The following is a 19,151-nucleotide window of genomic DNA, read 5'->3' on the forward strand; positions in this document are numbered from 1 at the left end:
CTCATAACTCTAAAAATGTTCTACTTCCCACTTTCTCCACTTTTTTTGCATTTTGGCAACAGCAGAACAAGTCTAATGATCACAGAGTAAGAAACGCAAAGGTTAAGAAAACGCTGAATGTTTTGAATGAACACGCACCCGAATCTCTCCATTGTCATCTCCTGTTGCGAGGCGCCGGCTGTCCCAGGAGAACCGGCAGCTTCGTACGCAGTCTTGGTGGCCACTCAGAGTGTGGACACACTGCCAGGACTCGCAGTGCCACAACTAGGAGCAGAAAGTATTGCATCAAGAAGGCTGAAAAGCAGAAAATCGGTGTGTAGGAAACTTGAAAAAATGAGAGCCAAAAACAGAAATGTACACATTGACTTGGTTATTGGAAAAAATCACATCGAAGTATAACTGAAATGAGCGACTAATGCTTTCTTATTCTACAGTAACCCATTTAGAAGACCTGTTCCTGTAACACAGGTGAGATACTGTAGATCAAATGTAATTATAAATGTTAATGTAGCAGTGTGGGAATAACAGATAATATCAATAATAAAGAAGCTTTATTTCTGTTGCTCACACCAGTCATCTCCGGTTAATAGGTCTTATGAGGACAAATAAGCGTGCTAAATGTGGAGCTAATGTTGTTACAGTGCTGCATCAGAATGATGAAGCCGTTAATGAGTGCTCTCTCACTCTCTGCTGTTTTCTCTCTCTTTGTTTGGATTTCCCTTCTTTACTTTCTGTCTCTCATCCATTGTTCTCTCTGTATCCCTTCATCCTTTCTCTTCCCTTTCCTGCTCTTCCTCTCTCTCTCTCTGCGTTCCTTCCTTACCCCGGTCACATCCGGCGCCACACAGAAAATAACACAGCTCATAATTAGACACTTCATTTGGCAGCTGGCTAACTATGTCTGCACACACAGTCCCATTCATCTGAAGGTCAGTAGAAAAAGAAAGAAAAAGAAATAGAGGAAAAGGAATGAGTCGAACAGAGAACCCTCCTTTTTTGTGGTTCTCAACAAAGACACTCATAGCTGAACCTTTTGGTTTGACCTCTAGATAGATGGAGACCAGGGACTTTCTGTTTGTGTGTGTTTTGAGCTACCAAAAGCCCCTACTCGGTCTGGAGAGCAAGGACTATGTGACTGGCTGCTAACCAGCCCCACAACACACACACACACACACACACACACACACACCTCAATTATCATCTTTGCCAAATCCATAAAACACACATTCTCTCTCACTACCATCCATTGACAGAAGCCAGGTTGGCTGCCTACCCAGTGGCTGTTCTCTACAGTGACAGTCAACCAAATCCCAAATTCCCGTGTGAAACTCGGTGGCAGTTTCTCTACATCAGCTGCTTTAACAAATACCTGAGAGAGTGGCTTTGAATTGTTTCTAATGCGGGACACTCAGGAACACCAGTTGTCATCCAGGGTTGAATATTGGACAGAGATGTATAAATCTAACATAGAACCCGCAGGCGTTTTCATGATCCAAGAAAATGAATGGCACTGAGAGGGGGCCAGTGTCAAAGAGCAAACAGTACAGTTCAGTATATACCGTGCAATGGAGCTCCTTTTTCTGTGTATGTTGAGTAGGAACAGCAACGGTTTTAGAGCTGCAAGCGGAAAAGGTTAAAAACCGCATCTCCAGCCCACTGAGTCAGTCAAAGTCAGGCCAAAGTCAAGCGCAGCGGTGTTGGTAAGCGGCAACCTGGCAAAAAACTACATCCAGACAGGGAGGTGGGTCGATTGCGGGCCAGCCAGCCTGCCAGGCCGGTGGGTCAGCACGTCCACGGGCAGCAGTCAGACTAAATGATCACTGGACGTGGGTGTAGGAGGACAGACTGACCTGCAGCTAACTCACCAGGCCCAGGGCCATCTGCTGCACGCTAATCTCTGAGGTCCCTCGCCTCCCTCTCGGAGAAACTTTTAGCCTAGGATATCACCAGCAGCAATGCGTCCGTGTGTATGTACTGTAAGTAATGAGTTCCGAAGGAGGTTTGAGGGAAGACGCTGGTGTGTAATAGGTCACGTTGTTACTGGCAGCACAAACAGATATGCCTCATCCCATGACTATGTGTGTGTGTAAGTGATGAACCTTAGCAGTCTTGTCAGCAGAGGTGGTGGCGAAGAGGCATCCGTCTGGCGAGACATGACAGGACAGAATGGCTCCCCGATGAGCTTCGACGTCCTGCAGCTTCTCTCCACTTTCTGTGTCCCACATCTTGTAGTGAGCAAGAGAAAGAGAGAGATTATTTCATGCAGCTGTTAACTGTATAGTGAGTCTGTGTGTGTGTGTGTGTGTGTGTGTGTGTGTGTGTGTGTGTGTGTGTGTGTGTGTGTGTGATCTTCACCTTGACAGTGCCGTCGAAGGACCAGGACAGCAGTCTCGTGTCAGCCGGTGAGCTGGAGAGCAGCGAGAAGCATCTGACCTGTTCCTTGTGACCCTGCAGCACTTTGCACTCCCTAGACTGCCACCTCCACACCTACAGGGGACAACAGAGACAAACAGGGACCCTTAGCCACTGATGCTTTTTACTTCAGTCTGTTTCCACCCTTACAGACCCACAGACTTTGTTTATGTTCCTGAAACAGCCCCAATATGTGAAATCAGCAAGTGCTTGTGCAAACTTTCCATGTGTATGCAATTGTGCAGACAATTCTTGGGAGAATTACTCCCAATCCACAGCAGTCTAATAGGAGCTTCACACTCTAGCCACCAAAATGCCTCAGTACATGCAGGTAATATGTGATGTCTGTGCTGTCCCAATCCTCATACAGCATTTGTAGCCCTTGCACCCTCTTTCACTCAGGCTCTTAAACTGATAATGCATGTGACATCGATTAAAGTCTGTGAGGGTTTAGTAGCCTAAAGCTTAGGGTGGACATTGGCACTGGAATTGAAAAGTCAAACTTCTCTGTACTTCCAATAACAAAAAAAATGTTTATGTAAGTTGGGGAAGTTATAACAATCTCTCCAATGTGGTTATTTTTAGGTTTAAACTTTGAGTTTGTAGGTGAAAGGTATGACAAGTACAGATGAGCTACGGAGGGAAAATTCTGGTATTTTTCAAACCGGGTCGTCTCATAATTATGTCCATTCTGATTTGTTTCGAATTTCAAGCTGGGTCAGATTTGCGTTTTCCCCCAATCTTTACAGCTGAAGTCAGAATGGACATAATTATGAGAATAAAACTCATATTTATTTTCCTTTAAATACCAACATTACTCAAGAGGATCCATTTAAACAACGGGACATAAAAGCAGAGGCAAACATGAGAAACAAAGACGAATTTCCAGATCTCTCAAAAAATTGCATTCCAATAACAGTTTCTTTGGCACAAGACCGTAGTAGCCAAGTAGCATCCACCAAGCATTTCACAGAGAGCATTGGAGGCTGCAGTATATGTGTATGTAATATTTCAGTAACTTTTAGAGAGCAGAAATTCAACTGTACAACATCGCCAATGGAACAGTAGATCACAGTATTTTGTACTGTTCTTTGTGTACATTTTTGTGCTGATCACATCCCTGCTCAGGTGTGCTCTGCGTATGCTAATGCATCTGAGGAGTTAAGTGCTTGTTTTGTGACAGCGTGCAGGCAGGTAAATGACCAGACAGGAGTTCAAAGATGTGGGCAGGACAGACAGAATCATCCAGATCATCCTATCACTCATGCCCTCGTGTGCAACGTTGCACCTTTTCTCCTTCTGAATAGAACCATTGGTCATTGGTCCAAAGGTTAGAATCCATCACCAGCTAACATCAGTGTTATTAGATCTCTTTACATTCACTCTGCGTCTGCATTAACATCTAAATACACACTCTCATTTCCTAGCGAGCACATGTCAAACAGTATGAATTTGAATAGCTTCTGAATAAGCAGCGGACGGTCCGAGAATAGTGATGGCATAGGCAGCAGCCGCATGAATACGGAACAAGGTGCTGCGTTGTCGGAGAGGGAAGGAAGTGCTGCAGTGGACAGGTCTGTCAGCAAAAAGAAAAGATAAAGAAGAAGGAGGAGGAGATGAGAGGGGAGGAGAGGAAAGGGGAAATGAGCAACAGAGCATGAACGGTGGGGGTTGACAGACCGTAACAGCCTGAAATACACACACATACTCGCACACAAACATAGATAGTTGCACACGGTAAGAGCGGGAGGGAGATAAAGAGCTATCGAGAGTGGCATAGCCAAAGGCAAAGAGAGGGAAATAGGAAGGAGAGCAGACAAAAGAGGGGGATGAAGAATGGAGGGGTGAAGAGGCCGACAGAGATGCTGCTAGAGTGTAACAGGTAGGGGAAGGTGAAAGCACCAAAGAGACCCGAAACACTGAGAGGATGAGTGATTCAGCAGAACAGGCAGTTTTGACAGGTGAGGAATGGGGATGGGGGAGAAGAATAATCGATGAAAAGTGGGAGGCAGGTTGGGGGAGGAGGTGAAAGAACATGCCATGAATTAGGCAAGAAAAGATAGTGAGGATGAGGGAGATGGTGGTGGATGGAAATAAGACAAACATAGAAAACATAAAGAGAGGAGGAGAAAGGAAGGGGAAACAGGGAGAGGAGAGGACTTTAGCTTACCCTTATGGTGGTGTCCTCGGAGGATGTGATAAGTGTTTGGCCGTTCTGGCTGAATCGGCAGTGCAGCACCGTCTTGGTGTGTCCCAGCAGGGTGGCTAGGAGCTTTCCAGAGGGCACCTCCAACACCTGGAAGGAAGAAACAAACATTAGCACCATAAGTATATAAATAAATAACAGCAAGACTAAGAGTCTAAAGCCAGCTCTGTGACACTTAAGTTAGGCAAAAATGTAAACCTCATGGTGGTACTAGAGGAAAAGTCAGGGGATCTTCAAAGTCAATGGGTTTCATCTTCTGGGGACCCTGAATGTCTGTACAAAATGTCATAGCAATCCATCCGATAGTTGTTGAGCTATTTCAGTCTGGACCAAAGTGTGGACTGGCCAACCAACAGAAAGACAGACCGACGTAGCCATCCATAGAGACACGCTGCTAGCAAAGTTAAAAACTACTGTATGGCATGGGTATACTTGTGTGTAAAGATAGAACTTGGTCAAAAAAAGAAGTGAATACAGTGCACTGAGAGCTCTAGGTTCACACCCTGTGTCTAGAATATCTATGTTAGCCTCAAATGATAGCTATGTTTGCCAAGATATACTCGGGGAGGAAGAGTGTCCCAGAAAGTTTATTAAAAGATTTTGACAAAAAGTCCCATTTTAAAGGGAGCAGTTGAGAAGGAGAGAGGTGAAATGCCACTGCTGGCAAGATGGTGATAAGCACATCAAAAAGAAAGTAGAGTAGGTTGAAAAAGTGAGAGCTTTGAGTGCGACCGTTCAGTTCGGTCAAGACCGCGGAGGGCTGTCAGGGGGTCTGGCAGGCTTCAAGACATTACTGGGGGAGCCAGAGAACAAAACAGCTTTGATGCTCAAAAGATCCAGCTCGAAGAAAAAAGAAATGTCATCATGCGTTCTCAGCTGGGATAGCTGCTTCACTTAAGCTTAAGCTGAGCGAGACATAAGACTGTGAATGTCTCCAAAAGGTCAACTGGATGGTTGCTAACACTACGGCCCAGAGTCTTCCAGAGGTCCTTAATGGGGTTCCAGGGAGGTCTGTAGCAAAATAAGAAAGTATTTAGTCATGCTAGTGGCGTAGCTCTAGGGATGGCCGGTCGCTCAGTTGGTCAGTTGGACCAGACTGAAATAATACGTTTTGGCAAAGAGTTGATTAACAAAACTTTATTTTCTCACTAAAATGAACTTATTCTACTTAGAAATGACTAGTACAAAGAAGGCTAATTAAGGTATTATGAGGTGACAACATGGGTATAGATTACAACTGCAATTATAAAATCTTTTGTGGGACTTTTGTAATTAACCTCCAGATAGATTTATCCAGTGATATGATAAAATAGTCCAATTTAGCCTTGCTAAAGTTGAGTCTACAACTTGGCAAACTACAAACAATACATTTCTGAAAGTCACACAAAAACAATAATTCATTCATTCAACTTGATTTTTAAAAAAAGCACATAAATCTCTATGAACATGTTTTGGCCACTGAATGAATAAAATGAAATAACATTATCTTCAGTCCAGCACAGCACCTGTAGTTTTGAAAGTATAAAAGAAAGGCCCGTGACGCTTGGGATTTAACAAGGCACTAAAATATTTACATCTCAGTGGGGAGGGTTGAAATGTCTGAGCAGAACAAGCCTCGGGGCACGCCGACCATGTTTGTCAAGCTCCGCGTACTGAGACGCAAGTTTCAAAGCCTGAGAGAGAACGCTTTGGAGAGCTTTACACATCCGGCTCAAGGATTTCTGGGATGGTGCAGTGAGGAAAAATGCCTGAGGGTGTTTGGTAAAAAAATAAACAAATATAAAAGCAGGCTAATGTAAAGAGGAAAGACGGGGAACACTCGTTTTAAACACCACTACCAAGGGAGTAAACAAGTTGCTGAAGCGTTGCAGAACCCATGAAATCAGAGAAAAACTGCTAAAAGTGGTGAAGGAATGAGATGATCAGTGTTGAAGCTGCTCCTGCATGATGATACTGATATGACAGTAACAACAGTAAGATCCTTTCTGCCTCTCCTCTTACAGTCACCAGGAGCATTTTGAAAAAGTAAAACACACACATTCAGTGTACTTGCTGTACATGTGTGTGTGTTGTTTTGGGTGACACACATACAAACAGATTGTACTCTTTCCCTACCATACCTGCACGCTGCCTGTGCACAGCCCTACAGCCAGCATCAACCCCCTGAAGGAGGTCAACAGTCGTCGGATCCTGCAGCCAACTGTCCTCAGTACCTGACTAGCTGTCAGCCCTGCTGCCTGGCACAGAACACACACATGCACACAAGCGCACACTCACAATTGCACTTTTTTATCTATAAAAAAAACAAAAAAAACACACACACACACAGAAACTTTCTGTCCTTGTCAGCGCATCTTACATGAAGTCAGATATTCCTCACATTAGCTGGTGTGTCAGACTGACAATTAAAGGACAATTCACAGATTTTCAACCTTATCTCTATCGAGCCGAGTGAGGGATATGGTGTGAAAAAAGCCTGTTCTCTGTGTCTCTGGAGTGCAGCTGTGGTAACAGCGTGTACAGTGACGTAGTTGGTGGCAAGGAACTGCAAACTAGCTACATTTCCAACAGCGAAAATGGCATCCCAAAATATGTGTGCAGAGGAGGTTATGGACGAGGATACATTTTACAGTGCAGGAGAATGTAGCCCGATGAGAACCAACCAACGATTGGTGGTGCCTTTGCAGATGCAAACATAAACTGAATCATTCTGCTGCAATGAATTTCAGCGTGGGCAGTTTTTGGAAGGATTTGGGGGTTGGGCGTCAGAAACTCACATGCAATGCACCCTGGGACATGTAGGCACGACATTGCACGGCTCCGCAAGCAGGAGAAGAAGCAGCTTTCTCGGTCAATATAACATGGACTGAGGAATTTATTACTTCACTTGACTACATTTACCATCATCACTGATAGGACATCCACATAAAACGTGGCGAAATGTCCCTTTAAGTTGATTATTTATTACAGATTTTTCCTTAAGTAAACTGGTTGCAAAAAAATTCAGATGAGGGAAAAGGAAATGAATGCCTTCCACTGCAGTGGTCACTGGTACCAGTAACACCCCCAGCTAACACCGGGGCTCCCTCTGGTGTTTACTCAGGGGACTGCAACAGCAAAACGTGTTTACTCTATGACAATTAAAAAGCAGTTAAAATATATCTAAATCTTTTGGGGGTAGCTGAAGGGCTAGAAGAAGTTGCTTCACTCTGGAAAAACTTTAAATAGATTATTGTGTGCATCAACTACAAGTATCTGATTATTCTCTCAAGTTTTAAGAACTCAGATTTCTAATCATCCTTGCTTCTTTAAAGCTTTCCCTCTCATATCTCTGAGGCCAGGAGAAGAGCCGTAATTAAAATAATTAACCCCAGTATTCATTAAGACTGTAGGACCTTTTAATTAATTAGAGATGCTCTCTGCTGTAGGGTGCTGGCCTGGCCGCAGCACGGATAAGTCAGAAGACATGTGTGCGTGTGTATGATTTACTATAAGACGGGATCTTTCCGGGATGTCCTCTACCGTTGCAATACGTGCAATAAACACATGCGCTCATACACGAAAACACACACCTGCCACAATGCAGACGAGGACCTCATTCTCCGCCTGCAAACAACAATTTATCACCAAGACAAAGAGCAGCGAAGCAAGGAGAGGAGGTGGACAGACGGAACAAAAGGAGGGAGAGAGATCAACAAAACAAAAGAGGGAATAAAAGTAAAGTATGTGACAGAGACTGTAAAAAAAAACAAAAATAGAGCGCAGGGGTGAAGAGCATTGAGAATACAAATCACAGGTAAAAGGAGAGGCAGAACAACGAGGCGTGGAGGAAGATGAAAGAGGTGTTGACCTGACCAACAGCTGACAGGACAGATAAAAAGGGTGACAGTGCTAATGTCAGATCTCATGACTCAACATGGTCTGAAAAACCTCTCCTACAGCAACATGGAAGGGACACACACACACACACACACACACACACACACACACACACACACACACACACACACACACACACACACACACACACACACACACACACACACACACACACACACACACACACACACACACACACACACACACACTTGTTATAGTTCTTATTTGCTTTGTTGCTCAGAGTTAGATGATAAGATCAGGGCTGGGAGGCTATTGGAGATTGGAGACACACACACACACACATGCAGTGTGTACTGTAGGTCTGAGTGTGTTTTCTACCTGTACAGTTCCATCTTCCTGGCCCAGGACCACAGCAGAGGGCTGCCTGCACATACACGTACACCGGATCCTGGATGACTTCTCCTCCGACTGGAACAGCACTGATCCTGTCCTGCCATCACGCACCTGACACACACACACACACACACACACACACACACACACATGCATTGTTTTCCATGACAACCTCATACAGGTACATTGCAGTACAGTAATACTTGTCTGCACTTGAATTCACACTCAAAGAAAACACATTCCTGCTTCAACCAGCCCACCGCCTTTTATTCATTCATTCATTCAGTCTCTTGCCTTCATTTCCCTCCAGCTCACCTGCAGTCGGTTGCAGTTGTCTGCAGCTGACACTATGATTTCTTCATTATTGAAGAGGACGTCAGAGTCTCTTTTCAGGCAGACGGCTGAGGAAGTGTGCACCTTCTTGGTCTCCCATAACTACAAGAAATATAAGACAGGAAACAGACTTGAGTGAGAACACAATGAAAACATCCTGTGAAAGAGCTGCAGCCAACATTACTTATCACTTTTCTCATGTTTGGGAGGAGGAGCTGATCTTGGGTGAGAAAACCTCGGCTGCATCCCTAAATTAGTCAGCGATGTTCCATACTTATCTTGTGCCTGACTTTTCATCGTTATGCTGCAGAGACAAACTGGGAATAACCTGTCTGTGGTAATAAATAAGTCATCAGTATCTGTCTCATGCATTTTTGTTTGGCATCTAACAGCTCAAATACACACACTGCTAATGGAACAAGAAGGGTTCCTATCCTCTGGAAGAACATATACCAGGTCAGGTGGGGTTTCTCTTCTTCTTCACTTGGTTTCAGCTGTTGGGGGTGGATGTAGCCTCATTGGTCATGTTTAAGAGGCCAGAATACTCCCTTAGAACTGCTTGTGAGATGGTCAAATAGCTTTGGGTCGGACAACATGTCATATGAACTAGTTCACATCAAGTATAATCCGACCCTTAGAAGTAAGATCTGTACTGTATTTCAATCTAATGTTGGCTTCTGGTTATTGGTGTTCCCTCGCCCCGAGTAGTTCTTACTCTTTTAATAATTCTTCATACATAAAGCTTTACTGTACAATACTGTCCGTATTAATAGATAACTTCCTACCACCAAAATAATGATAATTTGGGTGAAATAGAGAATCTAAAGTAGTGTGTACAGAACGCTCTATTGCAGCTTTGGGTTGTCATTTAGATTGATGAGGCCAGTGTATTATTAACAGCTTTAACCTGCTTAAAAATATTATTTAGCTGAATAAAAACCATGTTTTTACCACCTTGATATAAAACAGTGACCGTAAAGACCATCCTAAAAGGCTAAACTGCAGAGAGATTTTATATATATATACATATTGCTTTGTTTAAGGGAGCAATGAGTCGGGACAGTTAAAATCAGTATACATAACCTCAATAATGGAGACAAACAACAAAAGCACGTCAAGGCAACAACAGCTGGCAGAGGGGGAACAGAGTGCAATTAGTCAACTTGTGATGTTCAGCGTTAGCATGACTTTGATTTTACAGTCACAAGAGTAATTAGAACAATACCGACAGTATCTGTGCAAGGTGACACAGTAATGTAGACTCAGTCTTACCCTGACGGTCTGGTCGTCAGAGCAGGAGAGCAGCTGTGAGCCGTCAGGAGAGAACTGGACACGCTGGACCCAACTCAGGTGACCACTGCAGTCGGCCATCTTCTTATTGGCCTCCAAGTCCCACAGCTGGAAGACATACTGTACACTTATTCACCGGTATATTTAAATATAGTATTATTTTTAGACACCCTCAGTCTTATATAGCAATTTATAAAAAGGTACCAGAGCAACATGTCTGGACACACATTTTTAAATGTGTTAAAATGTACGTTTTTCCACATAAAAATAATTTAAAATATAACATATTCAAATGAAAAATCTCCTAAAAACATGGTCTATTATCTACTTCTTAATATAGGTAAATGCTAGCATATTAGATAAAAAGGGACACTAAATAAATAATAAAAGTGTGATTGTGTGTATGTAAGTGTGTATTATACCTCCACAGCATAGTTTGAGAACGCGATTGCCAGCAGGTTACTTGTAGGACAGGCATGACAGTATTGCACCGTGCTCAGACGGTTCGTTCTGATCTCCAACAACATGTCCGATGTCTCTATGTCAAACACCTGAGAAACAGCAACAGAAAGACAACAAATCAGAGTCTGCTCGGTCTGGGAACAACATGGCTACCTTTACCATTTCAGGCATTTTTAAAAAGAGCCTGACCATTACTAGATATTTGAGGCCAATATCAACATTTGACAGTTTAAGAAATGCAGTGACAATTAGGCTGTTATTTTCTAACAAATATAACTTATGATTATTATATATAAAATTTGGTTATTAAAGAATTGTGACCAACATACGTAACTCAATGGGACATTTTACAGCTGAAAAATAAACTTGTCAGTGCCCTGTTATGGACACTGTTGACCTCAAAAGTATCTTTCGCATTTTTATACTGCAATTTATATACATTGATACCAATATACAAGCTAAAATCAGCTGAATATCGGGCATTCCAATGTAAAGGTTGGCTCTACTATATATTTGCATAAATTCATTATGTATTGTACATTGAGTGCATTGAGTTGTACTCTACTTTGTACTTTTATTATCTTGTGCCTGAAGATTAAAACCTAAAGCAAACCTGCAACATTAAAGTCTCTTTTTCCGTCTCCTTAAAAACAAAGAAACAAGCTCAGACATCTCTGCGGTGTTTGGGTTGATTCTCAGAATACGAACGAATGAAGACGTAGAGGACACAGACAGACTGATTACAGGACAAGACTGACTGATTTTGGAAAGCTCAGGAGAGGAGAGGGGGTGGGTCTGCTCACATTTACAACCAGGACACACACACTCTTTAGACTCTGAGGAAGACAAACTGACAAACAGCCTGTCTTTCCTGTCTCCTTCAATGAAACGACACACCAACAACAAGGTCAGGGAGGACGAAGTGAACCCTGTGGTGTTGGATTTTCATCTATACAGCTAAAACATGCAAGAACAAGACAGACCCACATCAAAACCATCTACACCTTTATCACACATTTGGCGCCCCCCCCACACTGCAGCAAACAATAGCCTGCATCTCCTCTCAGTAAAATATGAATATACATTCGAACAAATGTTCAATTTCCTCACCAGAGCTGCGTTCCTGGCTGCACATATGATGCGTTTGCCATCAGCAGTCCAGGTGCTGCACTTCACGAGGACCTCGTCATCGCTCTCTGTAAACATGTCTCTCACATTGATTGTCTTCCACTCATTGGCCGACGACACCTCAAACAGCTGCATACATGCAGGAACACACAGAAACACAGAGGAAAGCATGTCAGTAGAGAATAAGTTACCAAAACTATTAAGTAACTAAGTAAATATCTAAGTAACTAAGTCAATTATGAAATAGCCAAGTACATTATGAAGCAATTAATTTGGGGGCAATTAAACAACTTTGTATGCGTGTTCCCAGGCAGTACATAATGTAATATACCTTTAATATTTGAGACATTTCTATTCATGGAGGAGTTTGGATAATTTTGACTAGAAAACCACGCTGTCTTACTCTGTCAAATTAAGAACTATGCTCTCAATCCAACATGCAAAAGCAGGTAAAAGTTGTCTATAAAATGAGCAAAAAATGTTTAGTATCTGATACTACAACTGCTGTTGGTGTCTACATATTCCACCAGTATACAGCTGTAGACTTTTTTACTGGCAAAATCTGTTACTTCTGTACTTTTTTGCACTGATGAAACAAAAATAAGTTTGTGCATCCAACTCACATAAATCTAGTACAGCTTGATGTGCATTGCCTTAGGAAAGGACAACTTTACAAGTATCTAGTTTAATGGCAGTCACCTTAATGGTACCGTCGTTAGAGGAAGTGGACACGAAGGTGTCATCAGGGGAGAAACAGCAGTGGTTGACTGGCTCGAAGTGGCCAAACATGGTGTTCTGGGAGGAAGGCTTGTTGAGGTTCCACAACTGCAGAAACAGGGAAAAATGAAGCGAGAAAGAGAGATAAAGACAGACAGAAAGAAGAGTAAAGAGAGAGAGAAGGATGGGAGCAGAGAAAGAAATTAAACAGTCAAAGAAACAAAAGAAAATCCAACTTACTTTTCTCTCTAATGTCTGTATATGGTTATTTTACTCTTTTAGTGCAATGTATGGCAAAAATGTATACTTAAAAAGAAGGAGACAGAGCACACTAAGGAGGGAAGATAAAATCAAATCAAATTTAAATCAGTAACAGGGCAGGCATTTGCATTCAAAACAATCTTGCACACCTTGACATTCAAGAACTTGTCGTTGGAGCAGGTGGCCAGCAGGAGGCGTCGTGTTGTGTTGGTAAACTGACAGTGGTTGACCTGCTCTTCATGCTCCTCCTCAAAGACCCTTATCAGCATGGCTCGCTCCACGTTCCACACCTAAGACAAAATTTTATGATCAAATGGCAGAAAAATTAAAAAACAATGTCCCTGTCTGTGGCAGTAATCAAGTTGGTCACAATAGTGGACAGTTATCTGCTTACCTTGACTTTCCTGTCACTAGAGCAGGTTGCTAGGAGACGGCCGTCGGGCGAAAAGGTACAGCAAAGCACCTCGTCATCATGGGCCTGGATCTCTGTGAGCTTCTCACCTGACGTGCTTTTAAACACCTGAGTGCGAAAGGTACGACGACAATATGTATATTCAGTAAAAGTGCTGCGCAGAAGATGTCTAGAATCAGACATCTGAACTTCACACTGGATCATTTTGGAGAGAATGATATAATATGGTTACACATAAAGATACATGCACACTCTCTGCAGTGTATTTCATGTGGATGTAGTCTCTCTAACAACAATGCAGCATTTTCATGTATTTCATAAACATCATCTAGCAATAAAAGTGGATCGCCCTCCATATTTTCCAGTATTTGGTCTCCATGGAAACTATTTGCCTTTCATGATTTTAATCACACACACACACACACACACACACACACACACACACACACACACACACACACACACACACACACACACACACACACACATATATACAAATACAGTCTAAGAAAAATGTCTGCTTTGATACCTTTACTGTCTTGCTGGCCCCACTGGAGGCGATCTTGGCCCCATCGTGGGAGAAGCAGGCGGAGTAGATGGAGCCCTGGTGGGGGTGGATCACCAGACGGGACAGACTCTCAACACTGCTCTTATTCCTGGACAAAAAAAACCCCACAAATAAAAGTTCAACCTGGGATCCAAATCCTAGTAGAAGTGAAGCACCAAGTTGAATGCATTTATCTGACTAAGACGGTTGCCACTGCATTATTCCTTTTCAGATGCATTGAAGTGTTATGAATGTTTCACATAATAACTGCAGGTTTCAATGAAAATGAGAGTTGATTTTTGCCAATTTAAACATGCTGGCCATACATGAGAGTCGCAAAAGAAATGTACAGTATGTGAAAATGAAAAAACTGCATCTAATTAAATTTTTATCTCAAAATGTATAAGCCGCAGAAATAGATGCACAACAAGGTCAATGCACCAAAAGCATTCATGCATTCACGCATCAGAACACCCTAGTAAAATATTTGCTTGCTTGCATACAGCCAGTCAAAGTAGAGTTTCCCTCTGCTGGCCCGGTCCTGCGCCTGCAGCAGAGCCTGTTTGTAGACCTCGGAGGTTTGTGGCTGAGACAGAGCGAGCTGCACCACGTCAGGGAAAGGACGCTGCTCCAGCTGGTGGCCGTTCAGGGACAGAAACTCTTGGAATTGACTGCGCACTTCACTGTTCTGAGAGGAGGAGAGAAAATAATAACACACTAAAGTCCACTGCATGTTACACGAAAGAGAAACTGTCAAATATTATGAAAATGATTATGAAAATCCATATTCTAAATCTAGATTAAGCCTGTTTTCTGGTGCTGTTTAAGGGTTGTTTTTGCATAATTGCAGGAGTGACTCAGTCTTTTCCAAGAATTGAATCCATATATACAACTTTTTCAGTATACTGTATTTGATTATACATATATATATATAGATTAAATTGTTACTTTGGCATTAAATCATAAATTACTGTTGGCAGTGCCTTCTTACTATGAATGTCCTGGTAAAACAGGTGTGGGAGTTATACGGTGTTGCCCCACGCTTCCCCGCTCATGTGTGATAAACCATTTGCCAATTATCAAATCTGCCCTCTTGCAATGATGAAAATTGGAAAGGGAACAGGGGAAAGCAAAAACATGGAAGGGTAATAAACTTATGTTTATGAGATAATCAAAAACAACTTGGGGGAAGATAATAGAGGAAGACACTTTTAATTTAATTCAAAGTTTCACGGCGAGGGCAAGGGTGGAAAAGACGGATCGACTTCTAAATCTGCATTTTCCCCGAGGAGGGACTCATGCCTGCACAGTTTACACACAGTAAACTGTTCAGACACTGTGTTACACACAGTACAAGTTTAATCTTTCTTGTGATAATGAAAAATCTACCACACGAAGTAAACACACTTGCTTTGTTTCATACACAGTAAAGTTTTGTTGTCTGCTGACCTCTTTGTCCAGAATGGGTCCGTACTCCACATAGTCATTGATGAGGTGAGCTGGGCCCATTATCTGGGCTTTGATGCTGACCCAGTCCAGAGAAAACATGAGCGAGTAGAGGTCCTAGATCAAGAGAGACAGCCAGAGACCAACAGAGAAAGAGACAAAGAGAGACACGGTGAGTAAGAAAGAAAAAGCATACAACAGATAATAGTGAATTTAAACGAGAGATATTTGTGAAATGACAACAGAAATGTATAAATGATATGTGTGTGTGTTACCTGGAAGAGGTTGGCTTTGGCCATGTGGTGGGTCAAGAATCTGATCCAGTAGAGACATTCCTCATCTCCTGAGGTGGGGGGACCATCTCTGTAGTGCTGCTGGTACTGATGCACCGCCTTAGTGTGGAGGCTCTGAAACATAATTATAGAATTAATAATTAACAAATGGTTCAATTTCTTAGATTAGAAATTATTTTATAGAAAGAGTTAAGTTAGCATAGTAAACACATGTGGGTATGTTAGCCACCATGCTAGCACTGCCCACCTAACAAAATTGAAATCCAATAGTTTTAGCTCTTGTGAGCTTGTATCCAAACTAACCTCGAGCTGGGTGCGATTCTGCTCCACCAGGAAGTCAAGCTGGAGGTCATGGAGGTAGTACAGGAAGGGTTTATTGTGACTGTCCACAAAAAGCAGAGACTTGTTGACAAACTCCTCGAGAATGTCCTCCACTTCCTCCGGCTCCAAGTCCCACAGAACAGACAGCACCTGGAAGAAGGAATAACATTATAACCTGTGTATGTTCAGAGTGATCAGAGTATCCTGATAGTTTGTCCAAATACTGGAGCATAGTGGGATCATATCTGTGAAAGGTTACATCCTTGTATAAGCAACACAAGCAGAATGAAACATGTTGAGACACTTTTGAAGGCATGTGTAAGACCAGTTATGACACGTATGCAGACAGAAAACGAAACAAAATTAAGAGCCTCAGTTAAGGACAAATGCATGAAGAAGGTCATGTGACCATAGCTCTTGCTGTGTAGCCAAACCTTTGCAGGCACTTTGATGTCCTTCTCTATCACAGTAAGGTCCTTGTAGAGCTCTCGGTGTTCGTCAGGTAGGACTTCAATGCTCGCAGCCATGGCTTGGTCGAGGGCGTCGTAGTCATAAGACGACGACTTCCTTATACGCTTGAACTGCTTCTGCTGCAGCTGGCGGAGGTAGTATTGCCAACGGTTGGGTTTGTCTTTGAGTAGACCCCCGATCAGGGACACTACCAGAGGAGAGCCTGGGATGGTGGCACAGAGAAGCAGTGTGTCAGTTAAAGTCACAATATGTGAGCAAAAGCATATCCCCATAAAACACAAGATGTCAACCTGCAAGAGAACAACTAACAACTAAATCTAAGTTACTGATATTTTCTAATGCGGTTAAATGGTCATTTGTATCACCAAAATTTTGATCTATATGCCAAATTGTATATGTAACAATATCTGTGATTTACATTGTGAAATAGTGCCTGTATAGTACAGAATGCTTCTGTTTGCAGACCTTTACATTCCCTGACAATGCTGCGAGCCTCCTCAGGAAGTCCATGGAGTTGAGTTTTAGTGTACAGAGCAAGGATCTCCAATCCCTTGTTTTCATCCAGACCACTCTCCACCTCCACCTCATATTTAGCACCTACAAAATAAAAGCACAAGTAAAGTACAGTACAGTCTTTTCCAGTGTAAATAAAAATAAATAAATAAGGTTGATTTGGAGTTTGCATGTGAAATAGTAACCAGAGTAAAGAAAACAGGGTACATACCACTAACAGAATCAGCAAGGCTTCTATTTCTGGTGGTCAAAAGTATCCGACAGTGGATATCAAACGCCTTTAGCACTGTACTGTCCCAGATGTCATCTAGAATCAGCAGAGCTCTGAAGCCCAAACAGAAACAGACAAGTGATCAGAGACGCGATGAAACAGTGTTTACCACAGCACCTACAGTGGCACAGACTTAATAGAATGTATTTGCACTGCATGTAGCCACAATTGAATAAAAAAGAAAATAATATACAAAATGTATTATCTCATCTTCTTGCATTTATTAGCACTTTCAACAATAGCATTTATTTTCCAATTCAAATATCCATCTGTATTTTATATATATTAAAATACAGATCGACATGTATTTATTTACATATATATATATATATATATATTATTAAAAAGCTGTCTTTTAATGGAGTAATTCCATCGGTTTTGTATTTTAACATGTTTAATTTTTTTTTATTTAACTTTTTACTTTTACCAAGAATTTAATTTATTGTTGACTTGTTTTTCAACAAATTAAGCAGCAAACACTCTGTATACATGTCTATATAGAATAATGGAGTGTTATCAACTAGTTGCTATTTGCATGGTATTTATTGCTTACATCTTTAAGCAATTTGTCAATGCTAAAGTCAACAAACACTCTTGTGTTGCAGTTTTGAATCTTGAATCGAAAGTAGAATTTGAACAACCCTAATATCCATCTAAAAAGCACAAAGCAGATCGTGTTTATATCAGAACATTGGATACCTTGGATATCTGCGCAGCATGAGGAAGCGCAGGCGCTCCTTGGCCTCATCCAGAGAGTTGGGGGGGCGGTGGAGGGACTGAGAATCCAGGCTCTGCTCCAAACGGAAACACAATGACTGGATCTTCACCAGCAAGTCTGGTTTGTCCAGCTGGCCGATGGACAGCCAGTGGATCCCTCCGGGGAAGCACTCTGCAGATGGAGGCAGGAGGGGGAGGGAAAAGAGGCAAGAGGTGAGAAATCAGTCAGGGATTACAACAAATTTTGAATGTGGAAGTCAACGTAGTCTTTGACTGTTTCACCTTCAATGAGTTCGTGGTGTCTGACAGCCTCAGCAGCCAGGACGGATTTGCCCGAGCCAGCCATGCCGAAGACAGTGATCCAGCCAGGCTCCTTCTGCAGCCGGTAGAGTTTCTCCCTGACCCGGTTCACAAGCTCTGGTCTGCTGACAAACACCACGGGCCTCTGTGGTACGCCGCCTTCACTGAGCACTGTCTGGACTGTTAGACAGACAGGACGGGAGACAATAAGGGCAGATAAGTAGTGTGTGGAAGTTTTCAAGCTTGCATAACAACACCTTCGAAAATTTTACTTAAAAAAAAAATCTCATGATGTTTTGAGCTACTGTAACCCAAGATGTCTAACCAAAATAGCACACACAACCACCTGCACATAATTTCTTTTTTCTCCAACACTCAAGGACTCCCACACTGACAGCACAACCTCCAAACCTCCATTCTCTCCACTAGTGAAAACACCCACGGCTCCCCTTTCTCACCATAGGGTGTGCAGACATTAGAGGAGCTCTTATGTGCATCAGGTGACATGCGCGGTAGATCATCATGAAGTAGATTGGCCAAATCATCGTATGTCTCCTTGACCAGGGCATTGTAGAAAGAGATGTAGGCACGGTTGTCCTTCATCAGCAGCAGCTCCAGCAGAGCCACAGCCTGATCCTTCCTGGTGGGCTGCAGAGAGAAAGATAGACTTCTTAATATGCAATTTACATCCTGCTATTTTGGTGAAAGCATCCATGATTTGCCATAACTAAGACAGAGAAGGTTTTTAAAGGGATATGTACGTTTTTTTTACAGTACAAATAACAATGTATAAAATAGCAGTCATAGTCCACCAAAAA

General features: G+C 42.4%; 1 protein-coding gene across 1 annotated transcript in view; it reads right to left on the bottom strand.

Moving 5' to 3' along the window:
• The window catches only part of apaf1 (apoptotic peptidase activating factor 1), a 41,233-nt gene that overhangs the window by 20,237 nt on the left and 1,845 nt on the right, over positions 1–19,151 (bottom strand). Inside the window, exons 3-25 of the mRNA XM_070928796.1 lie at positions 18,792–18,981; positions 18,316–18,513; positions 18,016–18,205; positions 17,257–17,369; positions 16,998–17,129; positions 16,496–16,734; positions 16,044–16,211; positions 15,723–15,854; positions 15,451–15,564; positions 14,505–14,689; positions 13,984–14,110; positions 13,437–13,562; positions 13,198–13,332; positions 12,764–12,889; positions 12,047–12,193; positions 10,897–11,025; positions 10,457–10,582; positions 9,167–9,286; positions 8,837–8,962; positions 4,583–4,708; positions 2,356–2,487; positions 2,100–2,225; positions 139–264 (exon numbers count right to left, since the gene is read on the bottom strand). Coding sequence (XP_070784897.1) covers positions 139–264; positions 2,100–2,225; positions 2,356–2,487; positions 4,583–4,708; positions 8,837–8,962; positions 9,167–9,286; positions 10,457–10,582; positions 10,897–11,025; positions 12,047–12,193; positions 12,764–12,889; positions 13,198–13,332; positions 13,437–13,562; positions 13,984–14,110; positions 14,505–14,689; positions 15,451–15,564; positions 15,723–15,854; positions 16,044–16,211; positions 16,496–16,734; positions 16,998–17,129; positions 17,257–17,369; positions 18,016–18,205; positions 18,316–18,513; positions 18,792–18,981 — 3,333 coding nt within the window. The remainder of the gene's footprint in view (positions 1–138; positions 265–2,099; positions 2,226–2,355; positions 2,488–4,582; positions 4,709–8,836; positions 8,963–9,166; positions 9,287–10,456; positions 10,583–10,896; positions 11,026–12,046; positions 12,194–12,763; positions 12,890–13,197; positions 13,333–13,436; positions 13,563–13,983; positions 14,111–14,504; positions 14,690–15,450; positions 15,565–15,722; positions 15,855–16,043; positions 16,212–16,495; positions 16,735–16,997; positions 17,130–17,256; positions 17,370–18,015; positions 18,206–18,315; positions 18,514–18,791; positions 18,982–19,151) is intronic.

Source organism: Enoplosus armatus, chromosome 22 (genome assembly GCF_043641665.1).
Source record: "Enoplosus armatus isolate fEnoArm2 chromosome 22, fEnoArm2.hap1, whole genome shotgun sequence".
NCBI lineage: Eukaryota > Metazoa > Chordata > Actinopteri > Centrarchiformes > Enoplosidae > Enoplosus > Enoplosus armatus.